This window comes from Phacochoerus africanus, chromosome X, assembly GCF_016906955.1.
Source record: "Phacochoerus africanus isolate WHEZ1 chromosome X, ROS_Pafr_v1, whole genome shotgun sequence".
NCBI classification, from domain to species: domain Eukaryota; kingdom Metazoa; phylum Chordata; class Mammalia; order Artiodactyla; family Suidae; genus Phacochoerus; species Phacochoerus africanus.
The window spans coordinates 92,544,174-92,566,640 of record NC_062560.1 but is presented as its reverse complement, the minus strand read 5'-3'; the positions used below and the strand labels follow the sequence as shown (position 1 = coordinate 92,566,640).

Genomic DNA, 22,467 nt, shown 5'->3' with positions numbered 1-22,467 from the left:
CCCATTGTGGCTCAGTGGAAAAGAATCTGACTAGTATCCACGAGGACACAGGTTCGATCCCTGGCCTTGCTCAGTGGGTTAAGGATCCAGAGTTGCCATGAGTTGTGGTATAGGTCACAGACTCGACTCAGATCTGGCGTTGCTGTGGCTGTGGCGTAGGCCAGCGGCTACAGCTCCAATTCGAATCCTAGCCTGGGAACCTCCATGTGCCAAGTGTGCGTACCCCATCCAAAAAAAAAAAGTTGTTTTATATAATAAATGTTTTTTATTGTGGTAAATTACGCAGAACAAAAAATGTACCATTTTATCTATTTGTGGTGGTAGCCAATGATGGGACTCTAGGGGTCTTCACTGTTCTCAAGTTTCCAAATGCAAAGAAAGTACAGTGTCAAGATGCTTCAGACCAAGTGCTGGATGAGGTACTCATGATCTTAAAGCAGCTCGCGGCTCTGGTTTGTAGGCTCTGAGGTGGGTGCAGATACCTTTAGTTCTCTCAAAAAAAAGCCATAAGTGGAGTTCCTATCGTGGTGCAGTGGTTAACGAATCCAACTAGGAACCATGAGGTTGCGGGTTCGATCCCTGGCCTTGCTCGGTGGGTTAACAATCCGGCGTTGCCATGAGCTGTGGTGTAGGTTGCAGACGTGGCTCGGATCCCACATTGCTGTGGCTCTGGCGTAGGCTGGCGGCTACAGCTCCAATTAGACCCCTGCTTGGGAAGCTCCATATGCCACGGGAGCGGCCCTAGAAAAGGCAAAAAAAAAAAAAAAAAAAAAAAGACAAAAAAAGCCATAAGTAGATGTTCAATCAATCCAGTTTTTTCTACCTCTGAAGAGTCTGATTAAGACACTGTTCTGAGCCACAGAAGTTAATGAAGCTTCTACTAGCCTTGTTTCCTCATCTGTAAAATTCAATAATCATCCCAAAGTTGTCACAATGATTAAATATACATAGAATATATATATATTCTGCATACATATTCATACATATGAATGTGTAGCATCTGACACATAGGATGCTCTCGATAACTGGCCGCTGTTATCGTTACTATGTTACAGTCCTGATCCAACACCACTTCCTAGCAGGGCAATGAGAACAATCCACATCGCCCCTCGGTTCAACTGTAATCTCATTAAGGGCAAAGCCTGTGCCTACTCAAGGTTTTATACCCCATAGGCCCAGCACATAGTAAGAAGTGCATATACATTTGTTGATTGAAAAATCCTTCCTTTATGTCTACCTCCTCCTTCCTCCAACCCCAGCCCGAGTCTAATATGAAGACTTGTGTGGGTGTTAAGAGCACAGGTCCTGGGGTGAGATAGGTCCAAATTTTGGCTCTGCCAGTTACCTACATGACCTTTGGCAAATTACTTGACCACTCTGCATCTCATAAAGAACATAAAGAAAAGAAATAGCTACATCAGAGGATTAAATGAGAAAATATAGCAAAGCCCAATGCCTGTCACAATTGAGTGCTTGAACAGTAATCATTCCTGCTACTACTACTATTACGATGATCTATTTCCTTCAGAAGAGAGGCCATGCCTCCCCTCCACCGTCTCCCCATCATTCTGATGGGGATTAGAAGTGGCTTGGTGTGAGAGTGTGATACCTATACCCCAGGGAATGGAACTTTTTCTTTTTCTCTTTTTTTTTTTTTGGAGGGGGGATGGAACTTTTTCAAGGAAGATTTCCTGGATTGGAAAAGCAAGAAGGAGCTAAGTGAGCAAGAGAAACTGAATCAACCATAAATAAAACTAAGAGGTGGGTGACACTTGTTTGTGGGGCCCCCTTCCATGCCCAGGTTATATTACCTCTCTCTCCAATTTAGGCTTTTACTGACGTGCCCACACAGGCTTCCATGTGGTCTGCCAGTGCTCTAGAACCTTCCCCTCTTCTCATCTCATCACAGCCAAAGCTCACTTGTTCTCTATGTTCTAGACTCTTAGAAACCAATCAGGAACTAATTCACTAACCTGAGATGAGATGTTAACAGGCTGAGAATAGTTTCTTGTTTCCTCCCTGCACAGTGCCTTTGAGCCCCTTAACTCATGAGAGAGACTGACTTGTAAAAATTGCAGGTCTGGGTCAGGAGGAGAGGGAGGAAAGGGGGAGGGTCTTTGGGCAAAGAAAACTTCCATGCTGTACAGGCAACTGCTCACTCGGCCCTTGGTGAAATTGAGTCTTTTTTTTTTTTTTTGCTTTTTAGGGCCGACCCCTTGGCATATGGGGGTTCCCAGGCTAGGGGTTGAATCAGAGCCGCAGCTGCCAGCCACAGCCATAGCAATGCCAGATCTGAGCCACGTCTGAGATTTGCACCACAGCTCACGGCAACATTGGATCCTTAACCCACTGAGTGAAGCCAGGAATCGAACCCACATCCTCATGGATACTAGTCAGGTTCGTTTCCACTGCGCCACAACAAGAACTCCCAGAGTAGAGTCTTAAGCAGAAGAAAACAAAGTGGAATGGCAGATCCTTCCTAATAAACTCCTTTGATGCTGTCAAAATGCCAACAACCACAATAAATGCCTCGAAGTTGCAGCCACCCTCTTTATCATTCACGCTCACTGTCACTCTCATTGGTGCTACCTTTTTTTTTTTTCCCACTTTTGCCTGCCCTACAGCATAGGGAGCTCCCGGGTCAGGGATCAGATCCGAGCCTCAGTCTCGACCTAAGAAGAAGCTGTGGCAATGCCAGATTGTTAACCCACTGTGCCAGGCCAGGGATTGAACTCTCTTTCCAGTGCTCCCAAGATGCTGCCAACCCAGTTGTGCCAGATCGGGAGCTTCTGCGCTACCTTTTTTTATTCTTTCTCTTTTAGGTTTCCCCAAGCCCTGTTTGCAGAGCCAGAGTCAAATTCAGAGTCCAGGTGCCACCTACATTTGCCACAAGCTGGTAGACCAGACTCCAGCTTTCTGTCTTCCTTGAGCCTCCATTCCCATTACAGGCCTGCCTCTCTCAGGTCATCTGCTACCCAGGACATTTCTGAACACCCACCACATGTAAGGTCCCATCTTTCCTCTGGCTACTACTAAGATTATGTAATATGTGGAGCTTTATGCACAAATGTGCCACTAGTTATCTCCCAGAAAGAGATATAGTTGGGCTATTTTCCCAAGAACAGAGAGAGCTTTCGGTTAATTTATTCACTTGGTGCCTTTTTTAAAAAAATGTATAAACACCAGGGTGATTAACTATCATGGCTTGCTCAAGACTGAAGAGTCTCCTGGAATGTTCAGGAATCAAGAGAGTCCTGGACAAACTGGGATGGTTAGTTGCCCTCAAACATTTATTGACTGCCCTTCATGACCTTAGGTACTGATGGTTGCCTTCCAGGACAGCCTTGAATGGCAGGGCAAGTGACACTGTAAGGCAGAAATGTGCTGGTAGATTTTTGACCAGGGGGAGGAGGAGAGGGAGGGGGAGGAGGAGAGGGAGGGGGAGGAGAGGGAGGAAGAGAGGGAGGAGGAGAGGGAGGGGGAGAGGGAGGGGGAGAGGGAGGGGGAGAGGGAGGAGGAGAGGGAGGGGGAGAGGGAGGGGGAGAGGAGGGAGGAGGAGAGGGACAGAGAGGAGGAGGGGGAGGAGGAGGAGAGGGAGGAGGGGGAGGGAGAGGAGGAGAGGGAGGGGCAGAGGGAGGTCCTTAGACAGCATTTCCCAATTTCTGTTTGTAAACACTCCCACTATGGCCAACGTCAAGCTACCAAAGAAAGGCAGGGTAGAACATCATTATTTAACATTTCCACTACACAAATACAAAGATGTGAATAACCTCAAGAGAACAGATGAGGAGTTCACACTGTGGCACAACCGGATTGGCAGTGTCTAGGGAGTGCTGAGACATAGGTTAGATCCCTTGCCTGGCACAATGGGTTAAGGATCTGGCATTGCTGCAGCCACGGCTTAGGCCTGATTCCTGGCCCAGGAGTTACATATGCCTCAGGATGGCCAAAAAGGAAAAAAAAAAAAGACCACAGATGATAGTAAAATGTGATAAAAATAATTAGGAAGTTATGAGTTTAGAATATTTATTACCTTTAATAAAACTTATTTAATTATAAGTTTGTATCATATGAATTTTTAAATAATGGCTTTAACAACTGACTTGCAAAATTCCTAAAAATGTAACCATCAACTTTTCACCAGTCAGTATGAGCCAGTTCCAGTACATCACTGAAAGAACCTGCCCCTTTGCATCATGTACTGGTATGCCATGCAAGACTGAAAACCAACCGTTTGCAACATATTCCTTTGATCCGAGTTCCGCCTTTAGTATATATACTAAGATGAGCAAAACCAGGAATAAGGACACTTAAATTCTAATTCTAGTCTTATCATGAATAGGCTGTGTGACCTTGACTTCCTTGACTTGTTTGGATCCTAGGTTCCTTATCTGTGGCATAAGGAGCTTAGACAAACGATGCTCTTAAATGACTCTTCCAGACAGGTTTGTGTGTCTTTGTATGCATATATGTGTTTACAGCTCTACTAAGGTATAATTCACATACAACAAGATGGATATATTTTAAGAGTACAATTTGGAGTTCCCGTCGTGGCGCAGTGGTTAACGAATCCGACTAGGAACCATGAGGTTGTGGGTTCGATCCCTGGCCTTTCTCAGTGGGTTAATGATCCGGCATTGCCGTGAGCTGTGATGTAGGTTGCAGACTTGGCTCAGATCCTGTGTTGCTGTGGTTGTGGCGTAGGCCGGCGGCTACAGCCCTGATTTAGACCCCTAGACTGGGAACCTCCATATGTGGCCCTCAAAAGACAAAAAGAAAAAGACAATTTGATGAGCTTTGACTGAAATCATCATACAAACAAGGTAAATATATCTATCACACACACAAGTTTTCTCGTGCACCTTTATAATTCATCCCTTCCTCTTCACCACTGTCACTAGATAACCACCAATCTGCTGACACTAGAATACTTTCCATTTCCTAGAATTTTATAAAATGGAATTATACAGTATGAGTGTATTATGCTCTTATCTTTATTTCCTTTTTCTGTTTAAGTTTGATCTCCTTTCCTAATTTCTTGTGGTCACTAATCTAAAAACTTTCTTTCCTAAAATAGCAGTTAGAATATAGATTTCCATCTAAGTACTGTGTTAGCTATATCCCACAAATTTGTATGGATCATGTTTTCATTTTAATTCTTTTTAACTTCCTAATTTGCCTAAGACTTACTCTTCAGCCATGTATTATTTAGAAGGATGTGATTATTTTTCCAAATATTTGGAGGCTTTTCCATATATCCTTTTACTGACTTTTTAATTTAACTCCATTGTGGTCAGAGAACACACTTTGTATGAATTGAATCCTTTAACTTTCTTTATTGAGACTTATTATATGATCTAGGTATGGTCTATTCTGGCTAAGTGTTCAATGAAGACTTGTAAAGAATGTTTTCTGCTGTTGTTGGGTTAAGTGTTACACAGATATCAATTAGGTCAAATATATTATTGGTGTTATGCAGATTTTCTATATTTTTATCCTCTGTCTTTTTGGTCTATCCATTATTGAGAATTATGTTGAAGTATCTGACCAAAATTGTGGATTTGTCTATTTCTCCTTGTTCAGTTTTTGCTTCTTGCATTTTGAATTTGTTATTAAGATGCATATATATTTAGGACTGTTATGTCCTCAAGATGAATTAACCACATTATTATTATTATTATTATTATTATTATTATTATTATTTTGCTTTTTAGGGCCGCACTCGTGGCATATGGAAGTTCCCAGGCTAGGGTCTGATCAGAGCTGTAGCTGCCGGCCTACACCACAATCACAGCAACATGGGATCTGAGCCACAGCTGACCTACACCACAGCTCACCACAGCAACACCAGATCCCCGATCCACTGAGTGAGGCCAGGGATCAAACCCGAGTCCTCATGGATACCAGATTCATTTCTGCTGCGCCACAACAGGAACTCCCACTTTATTATGATGAAACGGCCTTCTTTATCTCTGTTAATAGTCTTTGCTTTGCAATCTATGTTCTTGGATAATGATACAGGCACTCTAGCTTTTTAAAAATTAATGTTACCATGGTGTACCTTTTCCCTATCTTTTATGTTTAACTTATTTGTGTTTTTATATTTAAAGTGGGTTATCTATAGGTAGCATAGGTTGAGTCGTTAAAAATTTTTTTTTCCATTCTTCTAATCTCAGCCTTTGAATTGGGTTGCTCTGAGACCATTAACTTTACTATGACTACTAATATGGTTCTGTTTAAAATTACCATCTTATTTTTTAATCTGTCCCAACTCTGCCTGTTATCCAATGTCTGGAAACTGTTTCCCATATTTTGTCCCTTTTTTGAATTGTTAATGTGAGAAGGTAAATCTACTGTTACTTCATCATTGCTGTGAGTAGAAGTCCTCCGTGTTTTTCACACCAATTTGTTATTTGGACATTTGTTACTATATATATAGACACAGACATTAGTCTTGTCTTTATACAAGTGCCAAATATATTCCTCTGGTTTATCAATAGTCTTTTAATGTTATCAGTAGTCTCTTAATTTTATTTAAGATGATTTTTTAATACAGAGTTTCTGTTTGGCCACATCTGGAGCATGTGGAAGTTCCCAGGCCAGGTATCAAGTCTGTGCACAGCGGCAACCCAAGCCACTGCAATGACAATGCCAGATCCTTAACCCACCGTGCCACAGGAGAACTTCATAAGAGATTTTTATTTATTTTTATTTATTTTTATTTTTTTGTCTTTTTGCTATTTCTTTGGGCCGCTCCCGCAGCATATGGAGGTTCCCAGGCTAGGGGTCCAATCGGAGCTGTAGCCGCCGGCCTACGCCAGAGCCACAGCAACGCAATTTTGATGTTGTCAAATCTTTTCCCTTGGGTTTTTACAACCTGTTTAGAAATGCTTCCCCTGTATTTTCTTCTAAATTGTCATGTTTTAAAAGAATGAAAATAACTCCTCAGTATGAATGAGTTTAATTTTTAACAACAAAATTTATTAATTATAAAAGTAATACATGCACATGTTAAAAACATCAAGTAGAATAGAGGGCTATAGATGAAAATGAAAAGTTCCTTTCCTGTTCTCCCAAGACCCCTGCTTGCCTGCTTCCTCTTGTCAGCAGTAACTCCTATTAGCAATTTCTTGTATAAATCCTTCCTTACACATTCTGGACACATAAATACACACGCATATTTATCCTTTTGACACACACACAGGACACGCACACACAGAGTTCTGCAGTTTTTCATTTAACATTATATCTTTCGAGTTCCTAATGTGACTGAGTTTTGGCAGATGTTCACCAGACTGACAGAGACACCAAGGCAATCAGAGAACATGGTAGGCAAAGCGCACAGGAAAAGGCATATTCATCTCTGTAAAGCCAAAACTTAACACAAAACCTGGCACACAATAAATCCTCAATAAATAAGTGTTAAATAACCAAAGGGAAAGAACAACTTGAGAAAATGGGAAACAAACTGCTACCTTGACCATTCTTCTCAGGTCAGACCTGGTCTCCTAACTGAGAGTTACAATCTCCCAGGGCAGCAGGGAACAATATCCGATGATGGATGAGGACATGGAGCAGCTGGACCTCTCACCTGCAATAGCTTCCCACTGTGTGTCTCTTCCCCCACTAGATTCATCGCCTCTGGCACACACATTTAGTTCAAATGCACAGTTCACACTGACCACACAGCAAGAAACTCTGGGAACTCAAAGACTACACAGCTGAGTTATATTATAGGTACATACTCATATAAAACAGCTACCACTAATCAGTACCTACTGTGGGGTAGGCACCATGTTGAGAACAATAGCCCTGAAAAGGTAAAATCAATTTACCTCCATTTTATAGATGAGAAAATGGAGGCTCCAAGAATCCAAGTAACTTATCCAGGGACACACAACTAGTAAGTAGTAAAGCTCTACACTTTAATCGGATCAGCCTTCTTTTCTGCAGGTCCCACGGCACAATCGCTCCTATTTCACAGGCTCTGGGCTATTTTCTTTGCCTAGCATTCTCTTTCTCCACCATCTCATCTGGTGTTTTGTGGAAGCCAGGCAGAGAAAGAAACATGGGGTCATGGAGGATCCATGCTAGGCTATGTAATACACTGTCAGGGATGAGGAGTGAGTCATAAAAGTCCACGAACAAGAACACACATATAGGGGAGGTATTAACAGTTCAGAAAGGGAGTTGAGCCTGGACACTGGAAAGCACCGTCAGGAGCCTAGGATATGGATATCGTGGCAGCTCAAGAAACTCCAATGCAAATAGTTCTCTCCCTAGGCACTTTTGGTGAGCTGTTCACAAACATAGCCCTTCTGCCTGCAGTCTTACAGCCACTGGCCAGTGTATCTTCCCGCCAACCCCATCAAGTCTCACCTCTTTGAAGCCTTTCCCTATTAATCCAACTCACTGCTCTCTATTTTGTGAATTACAGTTTTACTTAAAATCAGCACCATGAGAGATAACATGTGTGTTTGTACATCCTCGTGTCCTTTAATGATTTCAAGTATTTTGTTTCTTTAGGTGGACTCGTTCACATATGTTTTTTAAATTGTTTCCCTGCCTGGTCTGAGTACTGGGAAACCTGGCTGGATGTCAGTCCCAACTCTCCCAGTAATGAGCTGTGTGACTTGGAGCTTGTCGCAACCTCTCTGAGCCTCATCTTTCCACCTTGAAAGGTTTGGGTGAAAACATAGTAAACATTGTAACACAATATATGAATGTAAGGTATTATTGCTGAAGACATTTCAACTAAGGTGCTTCCACCTCTTACATCCTATTTAGCGGATGGTTCTATGTAAGAAATAGCAATCACTGCTTGTTTGCCACTAGCGTCCTCAGCAAAGATTAACAGGTTTGGAACAAGAATACTGCACAACTGTTAGAGATGGTGCCAGACAGAGGAGGTCTATATGCAGCTGATTCAGGGGTTCTCCTTGGAAACTACCAGGTGATTCCAGGCTTGCTCATTTTTAAAGCTTCTATTTTTCTGAATGTTTCTTCATGTAAATGATCCGTGTCAATGCTATGAAAATGAAAAGAATCTTGTGTCAAGTCAAGCCAACAGATGTCTTCAGTAACTTTCCTGTTCTCAAGGATAAGACTCCCATTCATACCTGCTCCACGGCACGACTCAGTTACTCTCTCCACTTGGGTATCTTCCTCCTCCCTCAGCCTTAACTCCTTCCCTTGGAGTTAGTTCCCACTCCTGTACCTATAATCTCTCCCTCTCTATGGACTCCATTCTCTCAGTTTGTAAAGTTGCCTGTCCTAAAATAAGACAAAAAAGAAAAAAACACCACCACCCATCTACGACACCCGCATTTCTTCTCTTTTTCACAAACACCTTGAAAAACGAATCTCCATTCCTTCTACACTTCCCTATCTCTCATCTCAAGTCACTGCAATCTGGTTTCCAGCCCCATCACACCACTCAACGGCCCTTAATAAGTTCATCTGTGGCCTCCTAATTACTAAACCCAAAGGACGCATTTCAGTACTCATCACTTTGGAACTCTCTGCTGCATTTCATACAATTTTTCCTTGAAACTCACTTTTTCCATAGCTTCCAAGACCCTTTTCTCCCCTAGTTTTCTCCGTGGCTTATCCTTTCCATACCCACCTCTTAAAAGTTGTTATTGCCCACGACTAATTCCCCAGAGAAGTTCCTCAGAGGTTCTTCTCTTTTCACTCTCCCTAGAGGATATCATCCACTGCCATGGCTTCAGCTATCACCTCTGGAGAACACTCCTATGTCCAACCATCTACCTACTAGGAAACTTCCCAGTGTCCTACAGGCACTTCAAATTCCACATGTGTGTCCCTGATTAAAACCTACTGACTGCAAAAGAAGGTACCAACTCAAGTGTGTAGTGAGGTAGTTTTTAGTTTTTAATGGCTAGAAGCTAATCTTTATCTAGCAAAGTGAAATGAGTAGCCCTGATAGTTATACAACTGTACAGTAAGTAAACATTTAATACCATGGAAGAATAACAAGACCTATGGAATTTTTTTTGAATGACTTAGCAAAAGCTGTTTATCTCCTGCCATGCAGAACTCATTGCTAGGGAAGAGGTAGGCCAATATGCTTAGGAAGCCTGGAGGTCTTCTCGGCATTGAGAAACCAGTTATTCACAACCCCTTCTTTCTAAATTTAGAATTTGGAAAGTGTCAGGGGGCTTTATCCAAGGCCTAGTGCTTGGGAAAAGCACCAAGGCACCAAAAATACAATTATCTTCAAGAAAGAGGAAGGCTTAAGTGGGGTCCCTGACTCAACTCAGGGGCCTACATCTTTGTGAGCAAAGACTGGTTTCACACATAATATACCTGTGGCTGATTCAAGGAGCTCTTCTAGACCCAGCGACCCTGACACATATGGCACTTTAGAAAAGAAAGACTGCATATTTTTTGTGCACTAAGATATGCACAACCTTGGAGTCCAAGTATAATGAAACTGCATGCAGGACTGGATGGGATCAGGACCAGTCAAGGCATCACTGTCCAGGCACTAAGCTTCTATGGGAAAGGGTAGGATCAGCTGTCAAGATGAGGCCCATGTGGCAGTGAGAAACAGCAACAACAGTGGACTAGTTCTCCAACCAGCTTTGGAAGCAAAATGCTCCATCTTGGGACTAGTTTTGGGAAGGTGAGCAAAGGTCCCCAAATGTACTATTACCCAGGTATGAGAAAGAAAAGAGTGGTGGCTAAATGTGCTCCCAGGATTCTACAAACAGAGCTTACTAATTACACATGGCATACGAGGCCTTGCCAACCCCCCCAGGCTCATTTTCTGACACTCTTGCTTTGCACTTTATGCTCCAACAATAGAAAACTTCTTGGAGATTTCCCACCTCTATCCCCATCTAGTACCAAAAAACATGCTCTTTACTGCCTGTCTACCTTTGTTCATGCTATGTCCCAAGCATGGACCAGCCTTCTCCACCCTTACCCCTATTTCCATGGCTACAGTCCTGAGACTCAACTCAGACGGCCCTTCCCCCAAGAATCTTCCCATGAGCCTCTTGGGCTGAGTGAGTTGTCTTCTGCCATGGTTCCCTTAAGACCTTGTGATTACCCCATTGCATTCATCAGTTTAATGTGCCTGTTCTACCACTAGGCCTACTGGTCCCTGAAGAATACGGATCGTGTCTCATGTCATTCATTCTTATCTCCCAGGACCTGGTACATCTCCCTAGCACATAGTAGGTATTCAGAAAGTGCTTATGGAATGAGCAAAGGTGAGCATTGTCACTCTAAGGCCACAACCTTTTCCCCTCAATCTTATGACTGTCTAGACACCTAGTCTTTATTGAACACATCATTAACTGTCGCCTCGCCTTGCCCCCAGATGCTCTAAATTACTAACTGATTTACCGCATGTATTTACTAAATGCAAAGCACTGAGCCAGAAAGTTTATAGGGGAAAATTCAATGAGGAATAAGATTCAGACCTCACACTCAAGCAGCTCTTAGAAAACAACCTTCCTCCTTCAGCCTTTCCCTTTCCAAACAAAACTCCCCTTTTAGGAGGTTCTCCTGGATTTACCCCCTCTCTAGCTCATCACCACATTAAATGATCCACAGTTTCCTCTCATCTTACCTGGGTAAGTACATATTTCTATTGATTACAGCGTTGTCTGTCTCTTTTTTTTTTTTTGTCTTTTTTAGGCCATACCTGCAGCATATGGAAGCTTCCAGGCTAGGGGCCAAATTAGAGCTGCAGCTGCTGGCTTACACCACAGCCACAGCAACAACAGATGTGAGCCACATCTGCAACCTACACTATAGCTGGATCCTTTAACCCACTGAGTGGGGCCAGGGATTGAACCCCCATCCTCATGGATACTAGTTGGGTTCATTACCACTGAGCCACAACGGAAACTCCAGTGTTGTCTGTGTAATACACACTCTAATGTTTAAAATTTATTTGAGGTCAGTGAATGGTGTCTATTCTGTGCGTGTGTCCTTTGTTTTGTATTCTGAGCTATTACTGCACACTGTTACCAACTCATAGATTGACGAGTTATAAAGATTTGAAGGTTGGCCTGAAAGCACGATGGAAGGACATTGGTTAAAAGACAAAAGGCAAGAGAAATAGGAAACAGTACCACAATTTACACTAAAAAAACAAATGATGGCATGCCATCACAAAATAATTTTTCCATGATGTTATTTAGGACCTTTGCTGAAGCATACACACTAGGGAGTGCTACCACAGTAAATTACTCTATATTTAAAGAAACATTAGGATTGATCATTCAGTTTATTTCAACCTGTTGACAATACAGGCTCCAGTCACCTTTTTCTTAGAAAGACACCATGGAGGTCCCTAAACCCCTCAGACTTATTATGTTGTGAATAATTCCCTCTTCCTGGGCAGTAATCACCACACTCTCAAGCCTTTGAAACTAACAGACTTCACTGTGCTAGTAGAGAACCAGCTTCTGTTTCAGCCAGACTTGTAATCAGGCCTTTATGCTATTTTCATTTACGCTTCAATCCATCAAATTGGCTTTGGAATGTGGAATTTTTGCACTCGGCCTTCATTTTCCATTATGTGTTCCAATTCTGAATGCCAGAAATAAATGGCCATTTGGCCACTGGTTGGCTGCCAACAGAGCATAGCTATAACCTAATTAAGAATTACTTTGTGTGTTAGGCCAGCCTGCTGAGTTGGCAGATGGATATTGACGGGAAAGGGTGAAGACCTCTACTTTCTGTAATTGTAATTCTATAACAACGTCATCCCCCTGAGTCCTGAAGACTCTCAAAATGTAAACATAAAGCCCTCTAGCAGTTGTTAGAAGAAGAAAGGGAAAGGGTCTAACACCCTTACGGAGTACTTCCTATGTGCCAAGGGTATTTCCATTTATGGAGTACTTCCTATATGCCCAGCGCTGTATATTCATAATTAATACCTCACTTCATACAATCCCCATGCTAACACCAGGCAATCAGGTACTACTCCTGTTAGCTCCATTTTATAAACAAGGATACCAAAGTTCAGAGATGTTAAGTAAGCATGGCCATATAGCTACTAGATGCTAGACCCTGTATTTAAGACAGACCTAGCAGAACCAGGATCTGGCACTCTTTTTCCTCCACCATGTTGTGTTTCTTAGCAGCGAGATCCAGTACTGCCTGTTCTCTTACCTCTCTCCCTGCCCTTGCACCCAAGGAAAAGGCCTACTGGAACTTTCACTTACTTTGATTATTTTGCCTAGGCATGGCCTGCCCTCAGTTTTTCTTCTTTTCTCACTGCAATGGCTATGTTCAAATTCAACATGCCTGTCCTGATCCTCTCCCTCCCTCACACCCTCCACCCAATAACTTACTAGAACGTCTGTAGTCTACATTTGGGATCAATCAGTGCATCACAGAGCATTTGAACTCCAAAATCCTTGAGGTCATTTCCACTTAAGTCTAGCAACGTTAGGTTCTCATTTCTCTTGAGGACAGAAGCGAGGGCTCCACAGCACACATCTGTGAGATGACATTCTGCTAGCCTATGGGAGATTGGGTGTTCGAGAAAGAAATTGGTTTTACCCCAAGTTCTGTAATGACCCTCCTTTTCATATATAGACTGGAACAAGAGCCCAATGGACAGAGTCCCTATGCACTTACCACAAGGTCTGCAGCTTGCAGGAGGGGTGTTTCAGCCCTTCGCACAGCACCTGCATACCCTCATCCCCTAAGGCATTGTCACTGAGGTCAAGGACTCTCAGGTGTTCATTGGTATACAGTGCATCGCACAAATCCTGACAACACTCTCCAGTCAGGTGACAGGTCCACAGTCTGCCAGAAAATAAGGTAGAGAAGGCTGGTATCATTTCATCTGCACTGGGTCACTTTACATTTTGGGTTTACCCACTAGAGAAACCTGTTAGAAAATCAAAGTGTCACATAAAAAAAAAAAAATCCCTTGGGCCAGGGCCAAGCAGAGATTGTGAAGAGGGGATGATTTATTCCCCCTAAATTTTTTGGACCTTCATTTATTGTTTCCTTGGAGACTGTATCACCAGGCCAAAAAATAATCATTTTATTTTGGGAGTTGCTGAAACATCAAGAAACTCTGCCTGTGGCTACTGTCCATGATACTTACGACAAATCCTTTAACTGACAGTCAGGCTGTTTTAATCCTTCACACAGCAATTTCAGTCCCAAATCTTCAATTTTGTTATTAATTAGAAGCAGCCTTGTCAGGCTCCGGGTGGAGCTCAGGACTTGGGCCAGGGACTCACAACAAGCTGCAGAGAGGGAACATTCCGATAGCCTGGAGGGATGGGGACACCAAGGTGGCTGTTAACCATAGCAGCAGGGAGTTCTACTGAACTTCAAATGCCAAGGCCCATGAAAAGGACAAAGACAAGCAGCCACTTACACAAGATTCTGGATTGTATCACTCGGATGGTGCAGACCTTCACAGAGATGCTGTACTCCTGTGTCCCCAAGGGCATTGGCAAACACAAACAGCTCTTTTAAAGTCTGACTCACTTGCAAGAAAGAAGAGAGCTCCACACAGCTAGCATCTGTCAGGGAACATGTGCTCAAGCTACCCAGAGACAAAGAAGGAAAATCAGCCACTGCTGTCATTTAGCTTCCTGGAATGTTCTCCCAGCCTCCCCATTTAGCTAAGTCCTGGCCATTCTTCAACTTCCAGTTCCTGGGCCACCACCTACACAGAGTCTCCTCTGAGGTCTCCAGCCCATAGTGACCTCTTCTCTTTCCCTGGGCTCATCTGGCATTTAAGTGATTCTACAGTCTTAGACATTTGATTACACACTGAACTGTGTTGCTCTCCAACTGTGTGTCCTTAAGGGCAGCCCTGTCACTTGTAGTCCATCTAGTAACTCCATTCACATTTAGCCCAGTGTTGTGTACACAGTAGGCATTCTTTACAGAGTTAATATTTAATTAGCATCATTCCTGCAAACACGAAGGATGGTAGCATACTGGAAAGAGCACAGGATATGGAGACTGACTATGGAGTCACTTCTTGGCTATACCAGTTTTTAGTGATGTCACTTCCCCCCTACCATCCTCAAAGTTTCCTCACCTGTACAATGGGGATAAGAAAACCCACCTTGGAGTTCCTGTCGTGGCTCAGTGGAAATGAATCTGACTAGCATCCATGAGGATGAAGGTTCGATCCCTGGCCTCGCTCAGCGGGTTAAGGATTCAGTGTTGCCATGAGCTGTGGTGTACGTTGCAGATGCAGCTCGGATCTGGTGTTGCTGTGGCTGCGGCATAGGTCAGCAGCACAGCTCCAATTCGACCCCTAGCCTGGGAACCTCCATAAGCCATGGGTGCAGCCCTAAAAAAGACCAAAAAAGAAAAAAAAAAAGAAAAAAGAAAAAAGAAAAAGAAAACCCACCCTATATAGTTATTGCAGGGAGTGAATTATGTGAAATAACTTTTGGCAGGCACCAAGCATAACTCCTGGCATATAGCAGGCATTTAATAAGTTCAATAGGCATGAGATGATGCCAGTTAGTTCTAAAAACTTACTCTAGTTTCTCCACTTTACAGTTGGAATGTCTGAGACCCTCACAGAGATACTTCACCCCTGTGTCCCCCAGGGGATTTTCACTCAGGTCCAGCTCAGTGAGGTTTGGATTACAAATGAGAACAGAGGCAAGATATTTGCAAACAGCCTCTGAGCTTCCAGGGAGAAAGCTAGCACACAACCTGGCAAGAAAGAAAGATGAACAGACACTGAATTGGCCACTTTATCATCCTACTCACTCCCTATCCCACAAAACATCATGAACATAGAAAATAAAGGTCCCTCCACATAAGATCCCCAACCCTGAATATATCACAGCCCCCTTTTATACGTGGGAAGGACTTGTACATTGCTCCCACAACACTGTGTTCCCCAATGAGAACTCAAAAAATGTTGACTGCCACCCCCAAAATAAAGAATTGGGAGGAAATACCAACATGACCTAATCTCATTTTAATTCCCTGAATTAATGTTAGCACTCTATTCAATATCTTCTTTCAAATCCAGGGGGCGAAGAGATATATCATCCTTAATATGATTTATAATCCTTAATCCTTCTTAATACGTTTTATAGTCAAAAGATCTTTCCTTTCCTTTCCTCTTACCTTAGTTCTTTTTGTTTGTTTGTTTTTTGGGGCCGCACTAGCGGCATAGGGAAGTTCCCAGGCTAGGGGTCGAATCAGAGCTACAGTTGCCGGCCTACGCCACAGCCACAGCAACATGGGACCCGAGCCATGTCTGCGACCTACACCACAGTTCATGGCAACACCGGATGCCCAACCCACTGAGCGAGGCCAGAGATTGAACCCTAATCCTCATGGATACAAGTCGGATTCGTTTTCCACTGAGCCAAGATGGAACTCCCTCTAAGTTCTTTATGAATTAATCTGCCATCTTTAGAGAGACCCAGCTCATCACCATCATCCATATAATATTTCTTCTTTGGCACAAAGAGTGTTTTTTTTACCTTCTTGACTTCTCAGTCTTTGTTTCTCCATATTAAGTAGTCCAATTCCTTGAACAATTTCCCATCAACTTTTTCTTCCATCACTTTCAAGAATTTATATGATTTATACTACAACCTCTGAGTTCTCAATTTTCTCTTGAGTTAACAAGCTCCAAACTTAGTCTTGAATAGAGCTAATAAGAACATGTAGCTATATCTCTCCAATTTAGAAATTTTAAATAGAGTCATTTTGCAAAAAAAAAAAATGATGTTTCAAAGGGGATTGAGAAAGCTTTAATATGTATTTATATATATGCATAACTGAATTACTTTGTTGTATAGCAGAAATTATCACAACATCGTAAATCAACTATAATTCAATAAAACTTTTTTTCAATAAAGAAAGCTTTAATGCTGGCGAGTTTTGCTTTAGGAAACCCCACATATATGCTGTGATTGTTAACTTTATGTGTCAAGTTGGCTAGGTCATGGTACCCAGATATTTGGTCAAACATTATTCTAGATGTTTCTAATTTTAGATGAGGTCAGTACACCACAGCTCATGGCAACACTGAATCCTTAACCCGCTGAGCAGAATGCAGATCAGCCTCATCCAATCAGTTGAAATTTTAATAGGAAAAAAAAAACTGACCTCTCAGGAAGAAGAGGTAATTCTGTCAGGAGACTGTCTTTGTACTTGAACTGCAACACTGGCTCTTCCCCTTCTCCATTCTGCCGGCCTACCTTGCAGATACTGAACTTGATAGCTACCATAATCCATATAAGCCAATTCCTTAAAATAAATCTCTTTCTATGTTTGTACACATCTTCTAGGTTCTGTTTCTCTGAAGAACCTTGACTAATACATATATGATACATTTTTTATGAAGGTCATTACATAGATTTTGAAGTCAGACACATCTCAGTTTCTAATTGTGCCTTTGCCATGTTACTTAGCCTTATGACCTTGTGTTTCTGCTTCCTCATCTGCTAAAATGGGGATAGTAATTGGAATCTCTCAGAGCTCTTATGCAGATTAAAGGAAATTATGTATACAAAGCACTCAGCACAATGCTTAGCACAAAGTAATTGCTCAGTAAGTGTGGGTTATCATTATTGTCATTAAGGTTATTGCCACTTTTATTCTTTCTCTCCATGACTCCTTGAAATGTGTTTGGATCAGGCACATTATGATCCAAATACCCATCTTGGGTATCTTATTTTAAATTTCTGTTGTTGTTGCAGTATGGAAACTAATAGCGACAACTTACTTGAGCTTCTGTACTTTGCAATTTGGATCCTTTAAGCCTTCACAGAGCAATTTCAAAGCTGAGGCTTCCAGTTTTGTTTCACTAAATTCCAGCTCAGTGAGCCACTGATTGGTGCTGAGAACAGCTGCCAGCGCCCCACAAGAAGCAGAAGGGATAAGGCACCGGTACAACCTTAAGAGAACAAAAGAATGATATCCTTATCTTTTCCATACTCTCCTCCAACATAATAGAAATTGACCCCAAAAATGCCCTTAACACAGACAACAAATTCTCCTGCTATCAGTTACCTCAATGTCTGTAAGATACAGTTTGGCTGTTTTAGTCCTTCACACAGAAGCTTCATTCCAGAATCTTCCAAGGTATTTTTCACAAATTCCAAATCTGTCAGATACTGGTTGGTTTCAAATACTAAGGAGAGGTCTCTGCCATAAGAAGATGTGAGGTGGCAGAAAATCAGTCTGTGTGGGAAAAAAAAAAGGCATTTCAGAGAAGAAAATAGAACCCCCTTTAAAGGTACCTGTACTGTTGGCCCCTTACTGATGTAATGAATTATTTCAGTTAATTCAACAATTAATTTGTTCAGTACTTACCACTGTGCTAGATGCTTAAAACACAGAAATAACTAAGACTCAAACTCTACCCTCAAGGAATGCCCATTTAACGGGGAAAAATAGGAAATATTGGTTTATAATACAATGTGGAAAGTACTGCAAGTAGTATGCACAAGGAATCGTGGTGACACAGTTCAGCCTAGCTTGGAGGGGCCATGGGGGTGGGGGGTGGGGGTCTGGGTTTGAAAGATTGAGAAATACTTATAAAAGGAGCAAATACTTGAATGCTGCTGTGAAAGGGTAATAAAAATTGAACCGAAGTTGGGTGGATGAGAACGGAAGTGAGGACAGCGGGAGGGGCTGAGGGACAATTCACTCATGGTGCAGCCTATGCAAAAGCCAGGAGGCAAGAAAGAAGATGCTTCACTTGAGAAACTTCCAATTATTTGCTATGACCTACTTTAAAACAGTGGAGGATATATACCAAACTACTAACAATGATTATCTTCCAGGTTGGAGGGAAGGGTTGGTTTATAGGGAGACATTTACTTTTTAGGTGTCTAAAGATCATTTACAATGATCAGAAATTATCAGAAAAATATTTAAAAATTTTGGAAATACATCATACATGCTTACTATAAATAATTTTTGCAATAGAGGAAAATGCAAAGAATAACTTTTTTTGAGCAAATACTGTACCCCTATCACCCAAAGATAACCACTGTTAAAACTTTAGTATATAACTTTCCAGATTTGTAATGCATGCATATATATAGCATTATATGTTCCCTGCGACAAATTAAATCATAGAAAGATTTGTTTTTAAAAGATGAAAACTTTTCCCCAACTCCACATCCCAGAGATTAAAAGCCTGGTGTATATGCTCCCACTCCTTTCTCCAAGACGATGGAAACATATGCAAATACACACACACACACACACACACACACGATTTGTACATTTTACAAAAATGAGACCATAGAAAACGTTACTAATTTAGATGCACTTTGTCATTCAGTCCTCAACTTAGGCCCATAGGTAAAACTTACAGAACAATGTCATACAGTAAATGGCAAAGTAGTAGTACTCAGCCTGAGGGCTGTCTGGCTTATCCTCTAGGGCTCAAAAAGCCACTGGAAGTTTAAAGAGACAAGACTGGACCCCTCTGATGACAAGGGAGGGAAGGAGACAAACCTGATATTAGAGGGCTTCAGTGGTCCAGGGAAGAAATTGCGGAGGGGCGGGGGGGGGGGCGAATGGAAGGAGGGAGAAGGCTGGAAATGGAGAGATTCAAGACACTTTTTTGGGAGTGGATGTGGCCAGGATTTGTTACCACTCAGGGTGATGAGGGGTGAGGCTGTACTCTGGCTCCACCTACTTCCTGCAGGGGGGGTGGGTAGCTGAGGCCCTTAGAGATGGGGGGTGGGGTGGGGAACTGTTTCCGGTTCTAGAATATTCCATCTCTAGGAGGGGCGGGACCCGCGAGTGGGACAAACCATTATGGTGGGGGGGTCGGATTTTTTTTGTACTTGATTACAAGCGATTCTTATTCTTGCTTCTAAGTCTTTTCTGACCACTCTTGCTTCTTCCCGCCTTCAAAGACTATCAACAGTGTAGGGAGTTTCCTTATATCCTGGGAGAGAGGGCCATCTTCCTTGCGCACCCCTCACACCCCCGCTGTTTCTGGAAGTTAGAACATTCCGAAAGTAAAAGACTGAGGAGCGGTCTAGAGACTTTCTTTCTTCGGAGCCCTCCGGGAGAAAGAGGTACCACTGGGCGTGGCTGGCGGGTGTGTCCGGCCTGCTTCGTCACTGGCCAGGAGGTGAGGCCTGGTGGGCGGTGTCCTGGGGCGGGGAAAGCCAGTCAGATGGTCTTTAAGAGCGTGTGACGTGGGAGGCGGAGAACAAGATGAGGTGAGATGGTACTACAGGTTGATTCATCCCCGCAGGGCCAGCCAAGCCCTAAAGGCCCTCCGTCATCATGGCTCTGAACCCCGAGGACGCCAGTGGTGGGTTCCACCATCACACAGTCGTGGCCTTCATCAACGAGAAGATGGCCAGGCACGCGAAAGGCCCTGAGTTCTACCTGGATAATATAATCCTGTCCTGGGAGGAGGTGGAGGACAAGCTCAGGGCCATCCTGGAGACCAGTGAGGTGCCCAGCGAGGCCAAAGAGGCCTGTGCCTGGGGCAGCCTGGCCCTGGGCGTGCGCTTTGCCCGCAGGCAGGGCCAGTTACACGGGCGCAGGGTGCAGTGGCTGCACGACTTCGCCAAACTGCACAAGTCGGCCGCACAGGCTTTGGCCTCAGACCTGAAGTTGCTCACGTCGCAACTGGAGATGGAGCGCAAGGAGGCGGCCTTCCGCCTGCAGCTGGCCCACACCAGCCTGGCCGAGGTGCAGAAAGAACGGGACCTCCTGAGGTGGAAGCTCCTCCAGGCCGTAAGATTACCCCTCGGTCTGTGCCCCATCCCCCGCCCCGCCACCCCCTCAGCCCCCAGAACAGGTCCCAACTCCGTCCTCTTCTCTCCAGGAGCTGAGGGCTCAGCCAGAGCCAGTCGCAGAGGGACCAGGCCTGGCCACTGCCGCTGGCGCTGGAACTGAAGGAGCAGGTGAGGAGAGAGAGAAGGCCAGCACCGCAGCTACTACTGCTACTGCTTTCGGCGCCGCAGGAGGCGGAGGAAGTCACAAGGATGCGGAGAGGGCGGAAACAGAGGAGCTGAGTGAAGACCTTAACCTTATGCAGCTTCTCGGAGCTGTGGACCAGAAAGATTACACTTCTGGCAGGCAGAGGGAGGGAGATCTCGGGTCAACAGACACAGCCATGTTTTATTTCCCCGAGACCCTCAAGCCCGAGCCCACAGTCTCACCGGAACCCCTCACTGTCCAGCTCCCTGCCTCATTCACATACTCCTACCCATGCCCCTTGTTCCCCTTCTCAGAGGCATCCACACCATCCCCACCCGCATCATCCCCACTCACAGCAACGTTCACAGCAGCAGCTCCATCTCCCAACTGGGGACCCTTTGATATTAGCTTGTGGTCTGATATGGGGGCCCACGGACTAGAGCCTCAGGAACCACAGAGAGACAGGAGAGACTCTGATGCCCATCAGCAGAGAAGACCTCCAGTATTTCGCAGGCCAGGGGACTGGGACTGCCCTTGGTGTAAAGCTGTGAATTTTTCACGGAGGGAAGTTTGCTTCCGCTGTGGGAGGGGTATCTGGCTGCAAACCCCTCAGTGAATTCAAAAATATAAAACATAACAGAAATATATCCCAATGGGAATTCAGTGTTCAGAGAGAGTTGCGAAAGCCGGGTGGGGGGTGGGGTGGGGGAGGGGAACAGTAGGAGAATAAGGTTATGAGCTTGGGGGGCAAGGGGAGGGGGAGGGGGTGTGGATTGACAAGGAGAGATGAGTTTTAATAACCTCCTTTGTGTTCCAGAGCATTAGCATTCAACACCCCAGAACTGCTGCAGCTTTGTGTGTGTGTGTGTGTGTGTGTGTGTGTGTGTGTCTCCCCAACCCCAGTATATGGTGGACCTGAGCAGCCATGTATATAACACCTCCCCCTCCCTCCCCGCTTCCAACTAGGCTGTAGGTTCTTGGAGCAGGAGTGGACATTTGACCCATCCTGAGCCAAACATATTCTCACACTAGAAAATCTAAACAGAGAGGCAGATTCCATAGTCAGGATGGTGTTGGGCAATGAAGCAGTGGGGTCATTTGGGGTAGGGGCCAAGGTCAGTCATGGACGTGGAGGAGCAGAAACGTGTGCTTTACAGAGGGCAGGTGTCTTAGAGAATGGCAGTGTGAGGCCCCAGGGAGCAGAAAGGCACAGAGAAGCAGAGGGGAGGTAATCCTGTGACCCAGTGATGGAGTGTGGAAACCCAACCACTTTTCTACTTCCTGCAGTTGTGCTGATTGAAAATCTACATCACACAGATCCCCTTTTCTTTAGGCTAACTTGAGTGAGTTCTTGTTCTGGGAAACCAAATTATTGGCAGGTCAGAAACGCACCAGAAGAGCAGTTGCAAACCACAGAGTGTCAAAGAAAATGTCAGAACTGGCTGAGGAGGTGCATCAGGCAGTGACAGGCGGTGGGGATTCCTGCATCCTAAGAGTCTCCAGGAATGAACTGTACAGGAAGCTCATTCATCTTCTGAGTGAGTTATTTCATGAGAAACAGTCAAA

General features: G+C 43.9%; 2 protein-coding genes across 5 annotated transcripts in view; one reads left to right on the top strand and one right to left on the bottom strand.

Annotated features, from left to right (window-relative positions):
- Positions 1–6,959: 6,959 nt before the first annotated feature.
- Positions 6,960–22,467, bottom strand: part of LOC125118504 (ribonuclease inhibitor-like) — a 43,665-nt gene continuing 28,157 nt past the window's right edge. For 3 of the 4 annotated variants that reach the window (XM_047765073.1, XM_047765072.1, XM_047765075.1), the window contains exons 7-14: positions 18,013–18,183; positions 17,726–17,896; positions 15,511–15,690; positions 14,384–14,554; positions 14,105–14,275; positions 13,627–13,797; positions 13,338–13,508; positions 6,960–9,028 (exon numbers count right to left, since the gene is read on the bottom strand). In XM_047765073.1, the coding sequence (XP_047621029.1) occupies positions 8,947–9,028; positions 13,338–13,508; positions 13,627–13,797; positions 14,105–14,275; positions 14,384–14,554; positions 15,511–15,690; positions 17,726–17,896; positions 18,013–18,183 (1,288 nt within the window). In that variant the 3' untranslated portion in view covers positions 6,960–8,946. The remainder of the gene's footprint in view (positions 9,029–13,337; positions 13,509–13,626; positions 13,798–14,104; positions 14,276–14,383; positions 14,555–15,510; positions 15,691–17,725; positions 17,897–18,012; positions 18,184–22,467) is intronic. The other variant, XM_047765074.1, reaches the window with a different exon arrangement.
- On the top strand, positions 20,257–21,517 carry TEX13B (testis expressed 13B). Its single transcript, XM_047765657.1, has 2 exons — positions 20,257–20,696; positions 20,815–21,517. Exons 1-2 carry the CDS (start codon positions 20,257–20,259, stop codon positions 21,515–21,517), a joined length of 1,143 nt encoding a protein of 380 aa, XP_047621613.1.

Excerpts from the sequence above, each read along its gene's own strand:
- TEX13B (XM_047765657.1), top strand. The coding sequence starts at position 20,257 with ATGGCTCTGAACCCCGAGGACGCCAGTGGTGGGTTCCACCATCACACA. Across the intron at positions 20,697-20,814 it reads AAAGAACGGGACCTCCTGAG|GGCTCAGCCAGAGCCAGTCG; the intron begins GTGGAAGCTCCT and ends CCAGGAGCTGAG.